The 16,771-nt window shown below is 29.8% G+C and overlaps 1 protein-coding gene across 1 annotated transcript in view; it reads right to left on the bottom strand.

Annotated features, from left to right (window-relative positions):
* Positions 1–16,771, bottom strand: part of LOC118199333 (WD repeat-containing protein 11-like) — a 153,600-nt gene that overhangs the window by 74,803 nt on the left and 62,026 nt on the right. The window contains exons 13-15 of the mRNA XM_035371166.2: positions 4,415–4,523; positions 1,681–1,790; positions 1,424–1,544 (exon numbers count right to left, since the gene is read on the bottom strand). Coding sequence (XP_035227057.1) covers positions 1,424–1,544; positions 1,681–1,790; positions 4,415–4,523 — 340 coding nt within the window. The remainder of the gene's footprint in view (positions 1–1,423; positions 1,545–1,680; positions 1,791–4,414; positions 4,524–16,771) is intronic.

The raw sequence follows: 16,771 nt of genomic DNA on the forward strand, positions 1-16,771 counted from the left end.
ACTTGAATAAACAAAATGTTTTATTTTAATTTAAAAAATAATTTCTTTTTTTTTCCCTTCAATTTTAGTATAATTTAGTATAATTATACCTTAGTATAATTAAAGTACATTTATACCTTTAGTTGTAAGGTCTATACAAATCTCAATTAATTTTAAACTAGGCAAAAAAAAAAAAAAAAAAAAAAAAAACCCTTTAGTTAGGCATAGATTTGGGGGGGGGAGGAACTCCTAATGAAGGTTATCAGATAGAGTTCCCTCTTCTTCAGAAGCAATAAAAATTATTACTAAATTCCCCCCCAGCAGTTTTTTTCCCTCTTTTTGAATGAAAGGGACCTGTAGGTGATTACCCTTGAAATCAATGAGAATTAATTTTAAATCTATGAGAAACTAAAATTGCTTTTTTAATTAATTTAAAATTTTAGTCTAGTATGTTTCTCTTCCAATTTGAAATCACAATTATTTTCATTCTTTTATTTTTCATTGAAATAAAAATTAGTTACATGTTTCATCAAATTTAAAATCATTTAATTATTTAATTATGTCAGATAAAGTCTTATTTTATTTTAAGTAAATAAAATTTCCCGCTTTATTTTACATAAATAAAAATATTCCATTTTTTTAATTGTGTAATTTGTATTGACATAAGATGCAAAGGGCAATCAAACATGGAGAGAAATTCGTCTGTAAGTTTCATTTGCTAAATGGAATGAAACAACTAACATACTATTTTAATTTGTTGTCACCTGCCACTGCCATGCACTTATTCTTCACCCAGGAACTTTCTTAATTCCAGAAAAATAAAAGTTAAATGTTAATTCAAATGTCAAATGTTAATTTGTGACTGCACATTAGCCCATTTTTCCACAGCATCAGTAACCTCATATTAGACCTGAATTTCTTTCTCTTAAAAGTGCTTAACTAAACTGAAAAATAATAAGATATTTAGGTAGACACTCACCTCCAAACTGATTTTTGAATCTTATAAATCTGGGACAGAATGACATTTTTATTAGTAAAAAAATCTAATGATAATTCGCTGCACAGCATTGATGTGAATCTCCTACTCAGATACATTAATTACAACTAACAAGAATGATAGAAGACATGAGCACTACTACTGATAAGTTTAAACATGTATATGTTTCCAACTGAGTCACGATTATGTTAAATTCTTTATAAGAATGCAGCATAAAAATTATTGATTACACTTGAACATTCCTCACATAATAAGTAAAAAAATAAAATATCTCAACTGGTACTATAGTAAAGTAGCTATCTGGTATGAAGGAAAAGACAGCTCAGTTACCAGATTTCGAAAAACACAATTAGGTCGTGATCCTTTCAGATAGGATATTAAAAGTTCTACAAACAGAGTTGTTAACCCATTAAAAACATTTAAAGTATTTTCAAACAGAAAACTTACATCAGCAGGCATCACAGAAGCATGCTTAACAACATTGCCTTCAATGGAAAAATGATACAGTTGGCCATTGGTGTCAGTAAACACTAAATGTTCTTTTGTATAAGTAACAGTTTTGGGAGTACTGAAAGATATCAGGCAATTAAAATAAACTCAGAAGTAAATACATTAAATAAACTATTCAAGAAACCAATTTAAAAACTCATTATACCATAAAATAAAACATATATAAATTTTTACAAATATGAAAGAAAACTCACATAAAATTTTCAGATGGACAATCTAATGTCGGAGTGTTTGAATCTTTTCCTTTGTCGAATGACAAGTCTAATGATGAATGAGTTTTTTTAAAATATCCTGGTGACCATTCCTTAAAAAAAATTTCATTTAATTATCTCTTCTGTTGGTCTATTAAAAAAATTTTAACTTGATTTCCAAATAACAATAGAATTCAATAATTGAAATTGTGTAACTTCCTTGGCAAAAAATAAGCTAAAAATATTTTATACAGCACAAAATCTAAGATCCAGACTTGTCCAGAGTTCAGCAATTCCGGACTGGAGATTTTTCTGCATATTAGATCATGATTTTAAATCTCATAAGATGACAAATAGAAATTGTAAAACTAAAAATATGAAACAATGAAGCATTTATAACCTTACAGAAAATAAAACTTACCAAAAAAAAAAGTACAAAAAAGTTCAATATTTATTTGTTTGCTTTCAATGTTAAGTTCTTTAATTTCCTTAATTTGTTATGCTAATACTTTCTCTTCAGTTGTATTTCTCTACAGATGTAATTTATTGTTCAGTTACAAAGTTGCAATATTCAAGTCCTGTAATTGCCACATCAAGGATTCCCATTAAATTGTCAATTGAAATTTTTTCATTCTCAGTACCTTCTCTCTCACTTTCTTCATTCTCAATAGCAATACTTTCTGGATTTAGAGCCATACTTCACATTTTGCTGTCCATTAGTTGACTGATGAATTGGTAATAATAATAGATTTACAATTGATAGTGTTTGTTTATAAAAGTATAAATTCAAGTCTTATTATCTGGTAACATTAATGTTTTTCTTGATTATAAAAGACTGAGTTAATGTATCTGTTACCAGTAGAGAATGTTATGCTTGACAGGAATGTGGTAGTTCTTGCTCTGATAAGTCTTTAATAAAGCTTTTTTTGTATATATACATTAATTTTCAATGCTTCATTTGAAGTAGGTGTTGCTTAGAAAATATGACATTTAGAAATCATCAACAATTGAAGCTCCCTCATTGTAATGAAAAACTTCTGCTATATTATCTTCATTTATTACTATTTCTCCACATTTCTTAAAAAATTCCATTAATTGAAAAATTTTCCAATTTATTTGAAATATCTGAAAATCTTGAAATTGATGGCTATCATCATAAAGCTTAGCTAGCGTAGAGAATGCACTATTGGTGATGTATCGTGAGATTGACGATTAAAGACATGTTGTTCCTTTAAATTTTGTCTTGCTTCTGCCGCACCTGAGAAAATTAAGCCTAAATTACATTAGTTATTTATTATAATTACAAAAATTTCCTGCACATGCCTACATGAGTTCCAAATAAATAAATTACCACACATACTTAGGCTAAAGCTAGACATTTTACAGTCTCTGCGGGACTGAAATTCTGCTGCCAAGGCCCCCTAAATTTTAAAGATTTTGCTATCCTTTAGATTTATTACTTGGTACTTCTCTAAATTCTACACATTTTGCCTCCCTTGGATTCTGACACCTGGTGCAGCCACACCAGCTTTAACACCAATCCTGGGCTTAATAACAAATCAGTTATTTTCAATTCGAACAACACTAAATGTAACCTTTTGGCCTATGAGTATCATTTACGAAATGCATTTTTTGCATATGGGAAGAAATTTGTTAAATTACTTCTTGTCAATACAGTCTACACTTTGCAGCTGAATTAGCTAAAGTCTGTAATCTTTGACAAGCGTAATGTGAACATAAAATGTATTACTAATATTAAAAATAAATTAAATTACTAAATTTAAAAATAAAAAACTAATAAAAAAGTTTAGACATCACTGCATGAGTAATTCTTAAAGCTACAGTATGTTGATAATCATGTGGTCGTGAAAGCAAAAAATAATAAATAACAATTCACTACATTGATGTCAGTGACAAAAAGAATTCGGACTCTCCCCATGTTTTATTATGAAAAATATCGAATGCACAAGCTTAAAGCATTAAAAAAAAATCCTAAGAGATTGCTGGTGATTCTTTTAATCTGGGTTTTAGACCATTCTTGTTACTGGACATCTGGATTTTGGACTTTGTACTGTATATGTATTCAGACAACACTCATTAACAATAATGCCAAAACAAAATTAACTTATTATATTCATAACAGATCTGTAATTTCATGAAAAATGTAATATCAACTGCACAATATATTTTTATCTAATACTTCAAAATACTTCTTTGGATTCTATAACAATTATTTTTATTTTAAATTATTTTTGTAAATGGTTTTAAAAATGAACAAAACCAATATCAAATATGAACTTAGGTGCATAAAAAATTTTAAATGTTATTTTAATTACATCTTCCAATTACATATTTATATAATTAAGGTTTAAAATGGAATTGAAGTTAACTAGAATGTTGCATTAATGCAAAGCTATAAATGGAACTCGTACATGAAAAATAAATTATTAAGTAATACAATGCTTACAAGTATTTTGATCTCCTAATTCATGTATAAATGCTTATCAATATTCTCCCATGATGCAGAACGCTAAAAAAAATCCTTACTACAAATCATCTTTTTGTGAAAAATACACTTTTAAAGCGGGTATATTGTCATGGATACTTTATTACTCAAATGTTTCATAGAAATTTTATAAAATGCACAGTTTATTTCACTGAAGTCTAACCAAAATAATTCCAATTTGGTTTTATAATGATTTCAGCATATTAAACTATAAACTGGATATCAACTTACAAGAGCAGTTACTATTGGGAAATTTTTAGGCATGACTCGTAGAAGAACAAGTTGACGAAGATCCCATATTTCAAATGGCTCCTCTTTAAAAGCAACGATAACATATTGCCTAAGATTTATTTTCAAAACATAAAAAAATAAGCTTCTTAAATCACAGAAATAAGGCATATGAGATACATCTTTCAAATATTACATAAAATATATAAATGCATTTTAATATCTTATTCATATTTTAAAAGAATTACAAGAACAATAAATAACTCGTGAATTATAATATACAGTCAAAAGTCTTTAATCCGGACGGACTCGTCGGGACTTCGGCGATTCAGGATTATCGGTTTTTCCGGATTATAGATCATCAGTATAAATCTGGTAAGATGGCATGCAGAAATTATAAAATAAAAAATATAAAACCATAATTTATGAAATAAAAAGCAATTATGATCTAAAGGGTATCAAAATTTAAAAAAAAAAAAAAAGCTTAATATTTATTTGTTTCCTTTATTAAACATTTCTTTTAACGCGCGCATGCGTGAAGCATACATTACGCATAGTCGAAATTAGAAAATTGCAACTGGAAAACTATTTGATGTGTATTTGTGATATTTATAATGACGAGGAATTTGATTTAAATCATATCAAAGACAGAGTACATCGAGATGAAATACTACATTTAGTAAGGAATTATAAGCCGAATAAAATAAAAACATGCTCTGAAGATAAGGATAGTGCTGACAGATCAACTTCCAGTTCATTGCGTGCCGCGCCCTCCCCCCATGCTGCTCTGCGACATTACCCCCTACCCCCGCAGAGCAGCATGAAATTGATAAACAGATTTCGGAATGGTTAGAGAATCAAAGGATATGCCTTTATCCATTTTTTGCAGCAATTCCACTTTTTGTCTGATGGACATCGAAACATGCTTTCGCTTTGTAGATCCTTTGGTAATACCAGAATTGGAAATTCTTTTTGACATAATCAAAAGTTCAAGCTTACTTTTATAAAATTGCTCTACAAGTCTGCAAAAAATAATAAGCCGGATCCAATTAGAAGATTAAGGAACAACGTAATCTGTAACATTAACTAAAATAGATAATTAGATAATTTTAGCTTAGCTTATACCGCACGTTATGCATTAAACACGCATGCGTAAACGTATTACGTGAATACATCAAGGTATTATGCGCATGCGTTAACGCATTATACGTTGACGCATGCACAGAAAGTTTGTAGCTTTGAGGTCCGGATTATGGACGTCCGGATTAAAGACTTTTGACTGTATTAGAAATAATAATAATTCATATCTTAAACATAAATTTATAAAACTGAATACTTCACACAATGTTAGTTTAAGTAATATATGTCAGTAAATAACTTTCATCCCTCTTTTTTTAACTCAGAGGGAAAAAGAATGCTATGGAAGGTATTTACAGTATTGAAATAACTTGCTTACTCCAAGTGAGGTATCATATATATTAATTGTGCTAAATATGAAACTGACACTTTAAAATCTAAAAAAAATCCATAATATAAATAATTCGATATTGAAGATTACAAGATATGATAAATAAGGAAAATTATCTAACAGCAGGGAAAAAAATGAAATCTTGTTCCCTTCACGACTGCATGAAATGCTTTATTCTTGCAAAATCCCTATTATGTGTGTTAATAAAATATTTATTAAGGACCAGAAAGGAAGCTCTGTTCATTTTCAATTAAGAGAATTAAAATTCAAAGTCTTACAAAGACTGTTCTATGATTTTTTTCTCCTAAATATGAACTTTCAATTGTTAAAAGTTAAGGTAAAAACAGAAAATACTTTTTGTAGATAACAGCAACTTTAATTGATATATGTCAATCTATTCAGTTCTAATTAAACTCTGATCATATCAATAAAAAAAGTCCAAGTTTATCTTGGAAAACCAAATACATAATATTCAATTACATCTAAATATATTCCACATAAAACATCTTGACATTTAATATATACAAATTACTTAAAGAAAGCTTTCAGATGTGGAGGAAAATTGAATTATAACATATGAAATTTGACAGTATGGCTAGTTATTTAGTAAGATATAAAATTTTAAGAAAAATTGCCCATTCAACTGTCATGAAATTTGAAATCAAGTATTTCCTTTTTTTAATATAGCATCATAAATTTCAGATTTCAAATCGAAAATTTTGAATAAAAAATCATTAAGTTACACATTTAATAATCAACACATTAAAAAAAGGAAGAACAACCAAAATTTCTAAACCGTTAAAATTATCCACTATCCAAAATACTATTAATCCTCCATCACAAAATAAATTTCAAATTAAGAGATTTTTAAATTTCTGAAAATGGGTATATAAATACTTAAATTCACTAAAGTCAAACCTGAATTTTTCTTTGTCATACAAACTATCCCTTGGCAGGTGTGGTGAAAATATTAGCCTACATGAATGAGTGCATAAACAAATATGAATTTGTACAAATACTGTTTAAAAGAAATTTGCAACAAAGAGTTTCATAGAAATGCACCTAAAATTCACATAAACAGATGGTAGCTTAATATGAAAAATTATAGAAAACATAAATAATAATAAAAATTTTTAGAATTTTAAATTTATTGGTATGGTTTTATGGCGCAAAGCCATAGGCAGGGTTCGTACACATTTCTGCACACCGAAATTAAGTACTTTTAAGGACTTTTAAGGACCATTAGTGAAAAAAATTAAGGACCTATGAGCAAATGGGAACTGAATAAATTCAATTGAAAATATTATCTATGCCTGAATTTCACTTTTGTAATACCATCCTAAAAATAAAATAGATCCCTAAGTAGTATGCATTATTACTAAACATGAATTAATTAACATAATTGTTAATGAGTTTGAGAATAAAATAAACTTTATGCAATTTATCAAATAGCATTAAATATTTTACACTTATAATAGTTGGTAATATTTGAAAGAAGATAAGTGACATTTACGTTTTACTAACAGTTAGCTTTATGTTAATTTTTTTTTTATGTCTCATTTTGTCCCACACTTGGTCAGTCTAGAGGTTTAGTAAATAGCAGGTAGATCTTATGTCAAACGGCATACGTTAAAATGAGAAATAAGATCATAATCAGCATCATTCATAATAAAAGAATGAATGTTGTCACCGCTGCTGCTTGTTTAGAGAAAGACCTGCTGATTAGAACAAACCTGAAAGGCCTGATGTAGGCACGGTTGGCAAGTGTTGAAAGTTATTTAGGCTCTGTTTGATGCAGTTAGTGTCGTAGCTTCGTGTACAGTTCGGGAGGTTGTAACCCACTTAATATACTTTAAGGCTCCAATAAGCCATTAAAGCACCAGAGGTGATAAGTTGTTTTGTATTATTTTAAGTATCAGTAGATACAAAGAATAAGTTTAACTTGAATTTTTTCGTTTTTATATTTTATCTTGTGACCACAGTGAGTATTAATGGAAGCCAATAAGAGTGAATGTCTTATTGCCTTTCATTAATACTCATATGTAGAGTTAATATTCTAATATGTAGAGATAATTTTTAAGGGTAAGCAGTTAGTTATAAATAATTACATTAGGTAGTTTGATAACCTTAGTCATCATGAATTTACATGATCACTATTAAATTTTATATTTTTTAACAATATTTGTTAAAAAAAGCCCTATTAAAATCAAAATCTAATAAAATTTCACAGTTTAAAAGATATGTAATTTATGACACAGATTCTTAAACGACATTTTGACTAGTTTATATCGATTTCCTTCTCTTTAAGCATCTTTTCTAACAATTAGAGATTTGTCTCAATATGCAAACCAATGCTCTCTCTAGTTTCTGCATGTTTTATCTCCTATCTTGTCAACCTCTTCACAATGTACCTATGACAGTTTAATTGATCTGCTAAAAGTTAAATTGTTCAAAATCCCCGACAGACGTAAAGCTCATTATCGCTATGTCTGAAATTAACTACAATATCAGGCAAAGGTTTGAATCAGCTTCTTATTTAAAAAGAACTTAGAACACAAAGGTACGTTCTGATGCTAAAAAAATCAATTACATCCCACAATGACATAATTAAACAAGAACAGTCAAATTCAAACTAATAATGTGGACTAGTGGTCAAAGATTATACAATTTAATATTAATTTAATCTGGCTCAGTAAATCTATCATATGAGGAAATAGAAAATTATAGTAAAGGCTGAAATCATAAATAATTGGATAATTTACATAATAATAGCTGCACATATCTTTGAAGAATAATTTTCTTTATGTATTCAGTTTCTTCAACATGTTTCCCTTTCATTTTAGAAGTAAGGATTTTAATTAAGGATTTCTGTTATTCTAAAAAACACTAAATGCATTTAGAATGTACAGAAAAAGCAGCTAATTTTATTTTAGTAATATGAATATTCAGAAGAAATATGAAATATATTTAGTAAAGGCCAGTTACAGAGCTGATGTGGTAGAATTTTTAGAATTAAATGACACACCGAACAACAAAATCTAGAAATGGCAAAACTTTTAAAATTTAGAGCTAGCATTGGAAGCATTTAGAAAGGCACTAGGCAACAGAATGTAGGATCCACAGAGATTGCATCAAGTGGGAAAAGCCCAGTGCCAGCTATGTGTATAGTACATTAAGACATATTAGATGAATCTTTTAAATTGTAAGTTTCCAATTTCTTTATTAATAAAAAATCCCTTTCCATAATGGCTGCCCATGTGATATGATTAGAAGCATTTTTGATATTTTCCATGCTTGTGTCTACTGAAAAGTAGAGAAAATAAAGGGAAGATAAACATGTTAAGATTCTAGTATCAGAAGTAAAACATTCAAAAACTTCATTCATTACTTCTCCAAAAAGTAAGAAATTCATTGCAAACTTTAACTAAAATACATCCATTACGTGTTGATACCATGGAGACATTTTTCATTTTGTCACATATTTCTCGAATCTGCTAGATTCGTGGGTCTATAAATCTTACCTTCAAATCCTTCTAAACTTTCCAAGCTGCAATGTCTAAAATCCTAAAGAAAAATTATCCCTACCATTTCTGTAACAGGGTTCATAGCCACATTTTAGTTAAAAAAATAAGCACCTATAAGCACTTTTCAAGCACATTTTAAGAAAAAAAAATAAGCACCTGTCTAATTACATTATACACAACTGCATAACCTTAAAAATTAGACTCGTAATTTAAAATATGAGAAATGCAGTATTTATTAAGAGAGAATAAGCATTACCTCAACCATGGAAAATAATTACTTTTTTTTTTTTTTTTTTAAATTTTAAATAACAGTTCAATTTACAGAACTAGTTTACAATGAGAGGAAAAAAAAACTATGCAGAACTAAACTATATTACAAGATTTAATGATGAAACTTCAGTTCAAAATAGAGAAAATAAATAATAATAAGGCATATTTATTGTATTCACTGGAACCTAATAATAAATACAATTTATTTTTCCACTCATATTGATATTTAAATAATTTAAATCTAAATTCTGAACATTTTCTAAATTTTCATTGTATATCAGTTTTCCCTTAACAGATATTGCAAGCAAAGAAATTTAAGTAAAAAAAGAGGAACATTTCTGAAATCAGAAGACAGAAATTTGCTTCATGCAGTCATCTTTTAACAGTAAAAGCTTAACTAACCCGCATACTTGGAAATTGGCGAATATTCGGACAGTCGAGCGTAACTTGAAAAAGAGGAGCGGAGGAGGGGGGTAGACTGTAGCCGCTCATTAAATTATTTCGCTAAATAAATGCTTTTGACATTTCGATATGCGCATCATATAAAAATAAACCAATGGAACTAAAAAATATTCTGCTTAGCAAGCACAGTAAAACTCTTTTAAGTGTTCATGAACAAATCAAAATTAATTATCTCTGCAAAATATTGCAAGCAAAAGAAAGAGACTTACCAATCTGGGGTGTTTTTTCATTCTAATTTTCAACAGACTGCGTTAAATTTCCAGAACAGAATCATTCTTCGCTTGGGTTGGTAGACGGCAGAACTTTTAGTCCTATTCAATCCAGATTGGAAAGTGACAAAAAAAAAAAAAAAAAAAAAGTCCATTGCTTGTTTTGCAGCGAACTGTAACAGTTTCAATATTCGAGATTTTGAGGAGAAAGAGGAGGACCTCCCAATCTTCGTACTGTATAATGTATTGGCCAAAAAAAACAAAATTATTTTGACTACTCGATTACTTTCCCTTTATATTAGCCATTCCGAATATTATTCCTTAGAAAGCTAATCTGTGTTAAAACACAACCATTTTTGAAAGTTTACTATACTTCAGCAGTTACTGAAACTACGTTATTATAAACATTCATACATATGCTCATAATATAAGCATAACGATCATAAACACGAATATGAACTGACCAAGCAGACCGAGAATGCAAATTATTAAGATCTTGATAGAAATTCAAACGTGTGTAGTATTTGGGTGGGAGGAAAAGAATGCCGAATGTACCGGAATTTTCTACTGCTTTCGCATTTCTTTGACAAATAGAACGACAGGCACCTGTCTGTACTCTTCGTGCACACCAAAGGTTATGTTAATGCAGAGAAAAGGGAAAAGCTATTTCCGGGAGTATGATTCACCATCTGACATTCCATATTAGGAAGAAAAGTTGTTTATTTAGTTTCAGCTTTGGTACCAGGAAAAACAGCGCGTTCATTAAAAAAAAAAAAAAAAAAAAGCACTAAAAGCAAAAAAAAAAAAAAAAAAGCACTAAAAACAAAAAATAAGGGCTTTAAAAAAAAGTAAGCACCTATAAAGGCCTTTATATTTCATTTTCAAATATAAGAACTTATAAGCACTTATAAGGACCACTACGAACCCTGTGTAACAGCAAAAAGTCTGAAATAATTTTGGAAAAAAAAAGGAGGGGAAAAGTATAAAATTCATTTTATAGAGAAAACTGATGCACATTCTGAGAATTTTGAATATTCTGAGACAATTACATGGGGAAAACTCTTACTAAGAAAAAATAAAAAAACAAGATATTTTTAGCTAATTTTGCTTTTGCTAAGAGCTGTTTCGTAAATTATGCTTTATAGCATTATACCTTGTTATTTTTCAGATTCAAAATATTGTATACTAAGTTGCCAAAACGAAACTTTATAATATGACACCGAAAAATAAAAATGTTTTATTTTAATGTTACTTTTTAAATATAATTTCAATATATTACCTTTATTTTAATGAAGTTTATCAATGTTACGATGTTTTTAAAAAAAATCGTCAAAAAATCCTCAGATCTCAGAATTAAAAAGTTTCTATAGAAACTAAGCTTAAAATCACCAAAATGTTTAAAAGTCGCCAAATTTAGAATCGTTTAATAAAAGTATTCACATTTCCAAAAGCAAAAAGTTGTTTAAGAGTTCTTTATTAGAAAAAAATGAGTTTCGAAATGCTTATATTTCACTTCTTGCTTAAAAAATGGTATTCCATCATTTATATTAGAAATAGAAACAAATTATAACTCATGAACCCATTCAAAAGATGGCCATATATACAGCAGTGAATCGCCAAAAATATTCCTCCAAAATGCTAATTTACACTCAAAATGGCAGTCGTAAGAACAAACAGAAATTTCAGATGATTAAAATTAAGGACCTTCTGCTAATTTTGGCCAAAATTAAGGACTTTTAAGGACCGTACAAACCCTGATAAAGTGGCTATATGTAAAACTAAAAAAAAATTATCACAAAATGCTAAGTAGTTTAATATCCAACAGATTAAAATAAATGGTAAATTTTTACCTTCTATATTTTATTAAGTGTTTGCAAATCCCAGGTTAATTTAGGTTATTTGAATATGTCAAAACACACGAGAGCTATCTGCTTTAGGAAAGGAATGCCTCTGTGGAGGATTTTCTATGGAAAAGTGGTTCATATTCACATTGCGCATGGTGGAAACTATAAAAACTAACCATGCAGCCAGCCCATTCACCTAGAATCAAACTCAGGTCAAACTCCCAGCATTCAGTGGTCTTAATCCTTCAACCATTGGTGCAGATCCCAGAGTAGCTACCATTTGCTTTGGATCTTTTGCTTAATGTCAGATCTTGGGTCTGTGAAGGGAACAAGTCTTCTGGACACTTCGATAGCACTGATTGCTACAATATCTGCAAATTCTTTCCCTTTTATGCTGATATATCTGAGCATTTAGCAATAAAGAATATCATAGCCTTCACTTTTTAGGATTCAATTTAAATTTAGAGCTTTAAAAAAAAACTGTTTTCCCCCAAAAAAACTTTCCAATGAACTTAAAGCAATATATGTATAATATTAAATCCATTTTGTAGCACCAACTCATATGAGAAAGCAAAACAAACCTTGTGCAATTTGAGATTTTCTGTATGATCACAAAGACAGCACCAATATGCTCACAGACTTAGGTAAGAATGTAAATATGAACTGCTGTAATTCATTTCTGTGATCCAAAAAGAGCTGCAAGTACACTGCTCAAAAAAAAAAAAGGGACAGTCCTATATCTCCCGATCTACTGGGCCGATTGACAAAATTCAAATTGTGTTCTTCATGTCTCGAAAGTGCGACTTAGGATATATATTAGATTTATATGTAGCACTATTCTAACATAGGTATTTTGACACAAAATCGGACTTTTTCTGAAATAACATACCAATTTTTTTACATATTTCGATTCTACGACTCAAATTACGCCTAAATATGAAATTTTGTAAAATTTGGAGCGAAACTTACGGAGAAATTCACAAATTTATGTTGGCACTTTTTTGTAAATTTACGTCAAGAATAGTTCACTTGGCGAACTTCTTAATATATGGCAACCTAGTTTCCTTTCCCGTGAGAGGGAAAAAAGTCACCATCGTTCCTTTTTTTCCAAATAATATTCTTTACATTATATTTTTAATTATAACTTATTATTTTAAGTAATTTTTTCTTTTTCAAATTTCATTTTAATTCTTTAAGTTGCATGGATTTTTCGAATAACTGTTTTAAAAACTTATATTTACCTATTCGAACTGCATAAATAAAGGTGCAGCGTTTATTTTTTTTTTAAATAGTTTTCCTTATATATATATATTTGTCATAGTTATTATTATTTTAGGTAATTTTTAAATTTTTATACTTTTATTTTAATTGTTTGTGTTGCATCGTCTCTTCAGATAATTGTTTTAAAAGTTTCTATTTATTCCTTCAAACTGAGCATTTTAAATATATTTATTAATATAAATTTTCCAGAATTTGATTTTATTCATTTGAATTGCGTTTCTTTCGGAAGAATACTTTGCAACCCAGACTACGATGCATTTGAAAACTGTATATATTAAAAGAGAAAAATACAGTAAAGCACAGTTAACACGCCTTTCAATGTTCCGTTCAGAAAAGATATATATGAGTATAAATAAGAGAGATGTATAACCGACATTTTAACTTAGGATGACTTGCATACACTGCTTAAAACAGTTTTATCATTGTGTCCATTGCTTTACACAATTTTATCCTAGATTTGGTTTCTTAAAATGTTATTCATATTTTAGGAAAATATTTTATTTTTGAAATCCTAAGAATCAAATATCATAAGATTAAAAGATTTTAAATTAAAAAAAAAGTACAAATACTAAATTTTATGCAAAAATTTATTTTTTCTTCTCTTTTTTTTCAGGCATTCTACTTTATTCTTGCTCTTTTTCTTTAGGCATTCTGCAAGTATATTAAAAAGCATCCAACTTTTCGAAATATCTTGGTATTTCTGACAATCAATTTAAATAAAGTTATCGCCTTCCATTTCATAAAGGACCACAAACGGCCAAGCCGTAAAGTCGCTATAAGTCGTTCATTCGTGAAATGTTCCCTAAGTAACTGTGCGACATATGTGAGGTGGGACCCAGCCCTACAAATAAATCGTAGTATCTAAAATGCCACGTTACTGCAGTTCATATATCATGAAACATTTTAACATTGACCACTGTGACTCTTAACATTGGCAGCTGGACCACTGTGATTGCAGCTCGCTTAAGTGAGCTGCAATCAAGTCGACTGCTTTTCAGAGCTGCTTTTCAGCTGTCGACTGCTTTTCAGAGAAAAATGGTTCAGTTATGAAACGGTGTGGAATGACTACTATGCAATCAAATGCAGTAGGAGAATGCAATGGAACTAGGTAGATGACACGAGGGATTTTTTGACCCAAATCGATTAAAAGTGTTTTGAATCAGTATCTTCATATTTTAGGGATGAATTCAGGCTTCAAAAATTAGAAATTAGCGATCTGTAAGAAAACGATTTTTAGATTATATGCACTTGTGCGAGTGATTTGGAAGTCACATTTCTAATCGCTGATTCGTAGTTTTTCACGGACGAATTTCTCCCTTACACGGATGGCGCACTCGACTTTTATCGAATTTAACGCCTTTAAATGGTAATTTGCTTACTTCAAAGTTTCTTAAGGGTATACAACATATTAAACCCATGTAACAAAAGGTTAAGTTAGATTCCAACCCATATTTTGTTTAACAATATTGCATACAGCGCCATTTTTGAACTGGTGGTGAGGTTTGGAACTTTCTTTTTTTCGCGTAAAATAAATTCCCATGACCTCCTTTACACGGTTACCAAGTTTGATAACATTTGATCCAGTAGTTTTCCTTTTATGACCGTTTCAAAGTGGAACTTTAATTATAACCATCCTGTATATTATTAAATTTTAATTTGAAGCTATGCATTATATGTATACCATGCGTAAGATCTTCGCTTTTATGGAAAAAATAAAGAATCAAAGCAAATACACTTAGGATAATGGACCAAAACTGAAAAAATTTCCCCTCTCTGTGAAAATAAAATATCGAAACTTCGACCTTGAATTTATTGGATTATTGAAATATTCAATTTGACTTATCTTCTAAGTCCTAGTTGCGACAACAATTGCGTCAAAAATTCCGAAATACTTAAGTAAAAGTTTTAGTATATATGCACTGTATGTTAATAAAGTAATCAGAATGTAATAAAAATACATTATAGAATTTACGCTGATGCAACTTTTTGTCTGAATGCACAACATGTAATGGAAGAGAAGGCTTGTAGAGATCTATTTTTGACACGCCTCTTAAAGTAGATGTCATACTCCTTTTGTCTCCTCAGTGTCAAAAAACTTTCCTTTGAGAGGCAACTTTAGTTTTGCGGAAAGAAAAAAAATCACAAGAAGACAAATTTGAGAACATGCAGGATGATTGAGTAAACATACTTATTTTCGGAACACAAGCGGTTCTCTGATTGGTTATTGAATCATGAAAAATGCATTGTCATGCAATACAAAACATTTGGAACACGTTTTCTGACTGAATAGCGTAAGATTAAAAGTCATCTGCTTAATTCATAGCCATTTACGAGTACCATTACGAGACCATAACCATTACGAGAGCCATTTACGTACAAGTCACCTACTCAGGCAATTGCAGAATCGTTTTGATTCTGAGCTTGTAAGACAAAGCTAATATCATTGGATTTAAACACTTCTTTAATCTTCCGAGAACATTCCTTCTTTAGTTCATATTCCAAGAATATTAAGTGAATACAATTATTGCAAAAGTAATTGAATATTCCATTGCACTACGGCTTGGTAGTTTACTAACAATTTAACAAAATTTAAATTCTGCTTTTTGTGTCTAAGAATACAACAATATTTTAAATATTTACAAATAAAATATTAAATTGGAGATTTAATTGGAGCCTCACCAGTTGCCTAGCATTTGAAGATTGTTAAATACTAATTGTTTGTTGCGAAGTCTAACCCAGGCTGCACGGTTGGTTTTCGTAGTTTCTAGGTTCTCTTTACAAAGGTTCTCTATGAAAGCATGAAAGCATCTTAATAAAATAGCTCCCATGTTCTTTCTATGTTCAAATAACCAACTAACCTAGTTTAAGCCCGATTTCCAAGTGAAGTTACTAGCAAAACCCGTATACTCGTTAAAAATCATGTACCTTGTCAATCAGGAGTAACATTAAAGATACGGTGCCAATAATTGAATTGCTGTTACGATACGCTCTTTCTAAACTTAGATGGCCATTCCTTAATTAAATAGCCCGCCAGCAGCCGAGCAGTAAAGACGCTGAACACTGGTAGTTCGGTCCGAGGTTCGAATTCCGCGAACGGGCTGGCCGCACGGGCGTTTTCGTGGTTTTCCCCATGTGTAACTTGTATATGAGCCAGTTCCCCTTAGAAAGTCCTCCACAAAGGTATCCCTCCCTTTAGGCAGATAACCCTCGTGTGCTTTGCCATAATTAAATAATCCAATCCAATCCAATCCAGTCCAATCCTTAATTAAATATAATTGATTTGTAACTTCTACTAGAGCTGA

The sequence above is a fragment of the Stegodyphus dumicola genome, chromosome 2 (genome assembly GCF_044657685.1).
Source record: "Stegodyphus dumicola isolate Sdum_Otavi_A_Nest chromosome 2, ASM4465768v1".
NCBI classification, from domain to species: Eukaryota; Metazoa; Arthropoda; class Arachnida; order Araneae; family Eresidae; genus Stegodyphus; species Stegodyphus dumicola.